Source organism: Poecilia latipinna, unplaced genomic scaffold (assembly GCF_001443285.1).
Source record: "Poecilia latipinna isolate Pla-1442-1.1 unplaced genomic scaffold, P_latipinna-1.0 Scaffold980, whole genome shotgun sequence".
Lineage (NCBI taxonomy): Eukaryota > Metazoa > Chordata > Actinopteri > Cyprinodontiformes > Poeciliidae > Poecilia > Poecilia latipinna.
The window spans coordinates 394,715-402,091 of NW_015113596.1; the positions used below are offsets into that span (position 1 = coordinate 394,715).

At 40.4% G+C, this 7,377-nt stretch overlaps 1 protein-coding gene across 1 annotated transcript in view; it reads right to left on the minus strand.

The window, feature by feature from the left end:
- Window positions 1-7,377, minus strand: part of LOC106958368 (glutamate receptor 3-like) — a 42,874-nt gene that overhangs the window by 31,259 nt on the left and 4,238 nt on the right. Inside the window, exon 2 of the mRNA XM_015050229.1 lies at window positions 6,267-6,425. Coding sequence (XP_014905715.1) covers window positions 6,267-6,425 — 159 coding nt within the window. The remainder of the gene's footprint in view (window positions 1-6,266; window positions 6,426-7,377) is intronic.

Consider the following 7,377-nt stretch of genomic DNA (forward strand, 5'->3'; position numbering starts at 1 on the left):
AAAAAAAAAAAAAAGGGCCCAATATTTTTTGGAAGGGGAAACCCCCATGGAAAAAAAAAAAAAAAAAAAAATCTGATTTGACAAAAAATCGGAATTGGGTCACTTCAGGCTGCAGTGTGAACGTAGCCTATGAGGCTGCTTCCTTCGTCATGCTAGCAGTGCTAATCACTGTTATAACAATCTCGACAGGTAAGCTAAAAACAGCTACATGATGTATGACTCTTCAAGTCAAAACATGATCACCACCAAATACGACCATTGCATCCCAAATCCAAATGTTTTCTTTCCTACTGACCTCGGCACTATGCGGAAAACCAAAGTGAGTAAATATTTTCTGTGTGCTTCCGCTATTATCACTGCGGTCTAGCTGGGGATTAGGATGGAAGCTATCACAAGGACTGCTCTCCTTCATGCCAAACAGTTTGACAACCTCGTCTCTGATGTTCATGCATCATTCATGACTGTCGGTTCACATGAGTTCCCAGGGTTATGATGAATTCAGGGTTGTTTTATATTGTTTGGTTACGCTCGAGCGTGCTTGTTTTTGCTTCACTTACTGCCACAGAGAATTATGTAAAGCATTGTCTATCGATGTTTGCCCATGAGATATTACAATATCCTCACAAGTTCCAAAACTCTAATCTAAAATAGAAAACAAGATCAGATGATTAATTTATCTTTTCATGTCCAGTAGCGTCACAGCTTCATAAAAAAAAAAAAAAGACAGTTGAAGATTTTAGTAAAATTATTAGGACTCTTGACTCTCATGGGGGCGTTTCAAACTTGAATATTTGTTCATCTACTTTTGGTAAAAACAAGCAAGCTTGGCTCAACATAAATAGTCATTATCTAAAAGTCTGATGAATCTGTGGAAATGTTTTCAGTTCTTCACATTAAAACTGAGCTAAAATGTGTTTCTACAATTTGTAGAAGCAATGTTTCTCTTATGATGTTCAAAATAACAATTGCTGATGCCATTTTTTTTAGATATATAAATTTATGTACTTTTCTCTGAGTTATTAGGCCTAAAATTTACTATTGAGATTATTTAAAAATGATATCCTGCTGTGATTCTTCTACCCATTGCTTCCAGCTTCTATTATGCAAATAACACAAAACACTTCAAAGTATGAGGGGAGAGTTTTAATCAAGCAAACACCCCCATTAGCTTACGCCATCAAAGTTGTGTGCACATCTTTCACACATGCTAATGTGGATGCGACTTCTGCAAAGACTAAAAATGTCTTAATCAGGGGACGGCTGCTAATGAGTCAAAGCATTGAGCACAGTGTTAACAATGTAGAAGAAAAAGAGCAGAAGGAGGATGAGGAGGAGGGAATCTGGCTGCATGAACTGGTCTGTGCTGCATTAGTGGGACTGTCCGTTGCCTACACATTGAAGTGCTCTAACATTAGCCTCTGTCTGAACGGCAGCACACTGGTTGAGTCACGGCAGGGGGAGGATTGATAGCTTAGAACAAACACTCTTGCAAGAAACACTGTGAATATTTTGGCTTTCCTTCCTGAAAAAAATAGCTTTGAAATGTAATTTTGAAAACTACAAATGTCTTTTATTGTGCTGTGCAATGACATGGCTGATATACAGCAATAAAAATGAGAAATTAATGTTTGTTTTTAGTAAGCACGAGGTCATCTTTTGTGAACTTACAGGACCCCAATACAGACAGGAAGTAGGCAGGATCATAAAGGAAGTGATGAGGAACAGAGGAAGGAAAGGAGTCTAAAGATAAAATAAAAAATCTCTGGAGCTCAGAAATCTGACAGCAGAGAGCTTGAACACCTGATGCTTAGTGGACGCAGGAACAAGTGGGTGTAAGAAACAGCTGCGTGGAGAGCACAACTGGAGGAGCTGAGGGAAGATGACTAATTGACACAGAAAAACTCTTAGCTTAACTAAGCATGGGGAGCCAGTGTTATGCTCAAAAAATAAAATCAATAAAATACCAAAAAAATAAGAAAAAACATGTAACACAAAATTGAACAGTAAACTCAAACACTTTAGGATCCTCAAATACCGTTTACTGTTTCCAATTTATACCAATATTTTTAAAAGAAATTAACCATTTGTACAGAATTTCTGGCTGTGCACTGCAGGTAAGCTGGTTGAAAAAAGGTTCATTCCGACGTGTTTATTTGGAAAATTTTCTGTTCAAGAACAAACATGGACAGAGGAAACTAAAGGAATGTCCCGCATCACTCTTTTGAAGGTCACAGCATTTAAATAGGCTAAGCTACAAGCAGCATGTCTGTCTAGCAGCTGATTCTACAATCTATGAGCAGAGAGGCTGCCTAATTAACCAGCTAATTAAAGTTTGTTTGACCAGAAGAAGTCTTTATTGCAGCAAATATCTTTTATGACAATGTAAATATAACTACCTTTATTGTATTGGAAAAAGCAAAGTCTTGCGTTATTTTAAGAAAATTCAGGGAATAAAACAAATCCGATCATATTATGTTTTCTTTCATCACTACATTGAAACCAAGTTATCTTTATCCATTGTTATCATACGAATGCCATACTGCTCTGTACCTAACGTCCAGCTCTCTTTTCTCTTGTATTTTCCACTCCTAACCTTAGTCTTAATGGATATGACCTTCCCATTGCCAATTTTATGCACGCAATCAGTCCCAGCCTGCAGCAACGTGTCACGTCAATACGTTCTGCAGCCTCTCTCCAGTCACAAATAGGTGGCAGAGAGACAATACGGCACAGCAAAGTTTGCTTTGTCAGAATTCATTCAGTCACAACTGGGAACTGTTTGCTGCGGTGCACTATTGACCTCATAGTTTTATTGTCACTTTTACATGTGCAGCCAACCGTCACAGCTCAAAAATGCAAGTGTTTCTGCTCAGGGGAGAAGTTGAGGGGGTTAAAAGGAAAAGAAAAAAGTTTGGCGTGAATTGATTTTTCCGTACTAGGGGACAAGCCAGAGTCGAGCACAAACACAAACACGCCACCGCTGCCGGACGACGGCCGTCCACCTTATTGATCCTCTCTGCCAGCAACAACAGAGTCATTTGCCATCGGGGATTTGTAACAGCCATTACGTACCGACCCAGCTGGGGGCGGGAGGGAAGAGGGTGAGGAGCGGCACTGTCCTGTTTTTTACTCCAACCCAGATCCATAAAACAAAGGACTAGCTTTGACCTACCACTAATTACTCTGACCCTTTCATTATTGCCTCTCTCTCTCTCTCACGTCTCCAAGAAGAAGAAAAAAAAAATACTGAACATCCTCTTTAACATCTCAGTCATCATAACACATGCTCATATTTTTTTTTCTCAATTGATGATGCGAGTTGTGGGAAAAAGCACGGCTCGGACTTTGCTTCAGTTCTTGCCAAAATAAGATATGTGTCAGATCCTCATCACAACATCCATCGGAAACATCAACACCTGCCAAGAAAAGCAGGCCATTATGCAATCGCGCCTGCTACATATGTAACCGTGTAGCTTGGATGCTATTTGGAGTCACCGGCTGACCTGGCTGGTCTGCATAATGAGCCACTCAATGTTCTTTGTCAACTAGTGAGTATTACCCTCAGCTTGCGTCAGCTTATCACGCTGAAATTAATCCTTCTGATTATCACAGTTTTCCCTCTGATCCCTTAAAAAGGAAAATCCATAAGCCTCCTTCCAAACACAATGGAGTTTGGATTTAGTCTGTGTTAATTCGGGGGTGTGTAGGGGGAACGTCGTGTTCCCCACCAGATCCGAACGATCCCAGCAGGTAACATGCGTGTCTTCCTCAGCGCCTCCTGCTGAAGTGCCCTTGAGCTGAGCACTGACCCAACAGCTGCTTCGGTGTAATTACTCAGCTGCCGACGGAGCAAGGTTGCAGTGGAACACGGGCGGCTTCATGGCGTGAGACTGTGAAAGTGTGTCAACCTGCCTGTGGCAGCGATTGCTCCCCTCCGGCTGCTGCTGCTGCTGCTGCACGCCAGACTCCGCTAAAATGCAGTTTGCGAGCACCGCCACCGCTTACCGACAATACGACAGCAGTCCACCTACAGGACAGCCGACGGGGGGGAGGGAGGGGGGTTCTGAATGTGGGGAGGCGCCACTGCGTTCAAATTTCCCTTTCCTTTTAGCAGGCTCGTTCTCACTTCATTAGCTTTCGCAGTCATCTCTGAGACAGCTGACAGAGTTCAGAGAGCTGCGGCTGATCTTCGAGCGTAAAGTGTTAAGTGCTGTTGGTGGGAAGAGAGATAACAGATTAATTCTCCAGACAGGACTCAACACCCTGCAGGGGGTGGGGGGTGGGGGGGGCACGTCGTGCAGCTATCAGGCGGCGTCACGCTCCTCGCTCCTTCGTATCAAAACCATCATGTTTGCGGAGACTGCCACGCAGATTTCACCAGGACGCGGATGGCACAATGAGCTATTTATATTCAGAGATGTAGACAGAGACACCTACAGGCTAGAGTCCTGAGGGAACCTTATGTGATCCTCAAGGGTGCCTTACAAAAATATATTTTGCAGGGATTTCATGGGATAGATCAATAGAAATCAAAATCAAGCAAGCTGGAAGGGAAATGACGCGTGTGTTTTCAAATCCCTTTGTTACTCGTGCATGCATGTGTATTCAAAACCCCTCTTTATATTCACACCCTGAAATAAAATCCACTTTAACTCTGAAGGATGTGTAGAGATCCAAAGCTGGGATTGGAAGAACATGCCACATTATTTGTAGAATGAGTAATTGTGACATGGAGACCAAATTATACGTATAAATATTTAAAACGTGGGAAGTATTTAAACTCTGCATTCCAGACTGAGATGCACAATGTATAGAGTGGATGAGTCAGTTAGTGGTAGGATTTAATGAGCACCTGCTTCTTCCTACTCCTTTTCAAAGTGAATAAGAAAGTTTTAGTTTTGTGTTTTGGTGTTGTTCCTGTGTTTATTTACGTATTATTTTTCTTCTCTGTTAGCATTAGTGTTTTTATACGTTCGAAATAAAGAATTCATCGACATCAAATCTGGCATTTATAGAAGAGACGCAAGAAGACGTATTGTTGGAAGAAAGCCGTGGAAAGTGGTTTGTCACAAGGTGGAAGAAGGTACTCTGATTAGACAAGACAGAATTTGAACCTCATAATCTAACGCCATTACTTTAGCCCTGAATCCACCATACCAGTAAATAAACATGGCAGTGGCTGCATCATGCTGTGGGGACACTTTTTTTTCCCAGCAGGGACAGGGAAGCTGAATTAATGGGAAGATGGATAAAGCAAAATAGGCTTGCTTCCAGCACGACGACTCTGAACGCACAGTCAGGCCTAGTCAAAGAAAAAAGAGCATAATTTAGAGTCTCCAGGTGAACAAATCTGGACGACAGATACCTTTAAAAAATTGCAGCTCTATGTTGGTTTGTTGTATGAAATTTCAATAAAATATGGTACATTTTGTGGTTCTAATGTCAGTGAATATGAAAAGGTTCAAAAGCTATGAATTCTTTTGCAAGACACTGTATGACTTCGGACATGGATGCCAACATGGACAGCCACCCATAAGCCGTGAAAGCAATAAGGAAGTGGAGATCTGAACCTTTAAGTGATGCAACTAACTTAAACCAAGTCATTATTTCTAATTTAAACTATTGAAGTTAGCAGGGAAAATAAGAAAAAAAGTTTTAACTTAAGATATCAAAAGCTATTTTTTTAAAACATTTATTAACAGCCTCGTTTATTTAATGTGCACTTTAGCACGATTTGAATACGTTGAGAACATTGCACAAATATTCAGTTTGTTTGTGATGTGGACCTTCGTTACCCACTAGATATAATTAATCTCCCTACTTCAACATAAACTAAAATGCTTTTTATTGTTCCTTTTTAGGTCGTAGTGCGACAATCTAAGAGCTGCTTACTCTCTTACTTACTCATTCACTTTGTTTCCAAAAAGAAGGCCTGCTGCTTGGCCAGTGAGAGACCATCAGGTTTCATAATCCAGCTGGAGGATTCTGGATGCCATAAGCGAGAAGCGAAGGAATCACGCCAGACGTTTTGGCAGTAGTTTCAGTCCCTTCTTTTTCTTTTTTTATAACCACGAGTGTCTTCATAAACCTCTGTGCAATTGTTTTGAATGCAACACAGATGGGCTTAGCATAACCTTTGTGCTGTTTTGTGTTTTTGCTTCAATAATCGCAGTAATTTTGCATCCATCTAGGGCAGGATGTAAACAACATAACTGAGAGAAGAAAATATAAAAAAAACAACAACAAACAAACAGACGATTACTTACAGGCATGCGTGACAGAGAAACTGTTCGAGGACTCCAAGTTGTCAACATTATAATTGAGGTGAAAAGGTTTTTCTGTCACATTCTGGTTGGTGTTGTAGAGCTGGACAGCGAACCTAAAGGCGCTGTGCTCCTGCACTGTGGAGCGCATGAACAGTCCACCTGCAGGAAACGTCACACAGAAAAGTGCCCTGTCAGATTTTAGAAAGAGCTTCTTTTTCTTTTTTCTTTTTCTTTATTAGCTAAATGTTCTGAAAACATTTCAGATCAAAGCTTCTCAATAAACATGTAGCCATAAACCTCTTGTATCAAACTGAATCCTTTGACATCACAAAATGATGGACCTGTGTGCTTTCAGAGCACGCGGTTGAGATTGTGGCGCTAAAGGGGCGTGGCTTAAAAATCACAGCATTCGCCCGGACCATGTGAAGATCTTCATGACCATCATGACTCACCATCCTCAGCGTTTAAGGGTTAGAAGGTTGAAAAACATTGAGATTAGTTTGTGCCTATTTACCAGTTGTTATAGTAACATTTGTAAAAGCTGTTATGATTTCACTACTGGCTCCATTGTCCCCTTAAAAATGCCTTATACTTGAGATTTGTATCCATCAGAACCATTATTAATTTACCTGAAGAACAGTAGTTTTTTTTTTTTTTCTAAATAAGCAAATGTGTTTGTTGAATAATGCTTTCAAAAATATGCCAATAATCAACCAATTAAATTTGTTAGTGTGTGCTTAGCTGGTTACACAAGGTTAGGATTCCTCAAACAATTGAAAATAGCTTATATTTTAATGTCAGGACGTAACTTAAGGTAAAATATTCTCCGCTGCTGATTCTAAGGCTGAAAAATATAATATACAGCAACAAACAATCTTTTGGCTGAATAAATAGCTGATAAAATTCATCTAATGGACACTTATTTGGACCACAAAAAGGGCAGAACATTCATAATTTTATCGAAATGTCTGAAAAATCATAACTATGTATCTACATGTACTTTAAAGAGTTCATCATTACCCGTCAGAATGAGTGGGCTGGGCGTAACACTGGCATAGAGTCGCTGATTGGTCTACGGTTGACTTCTGGTACAGCTTAACCAATCAGGGTT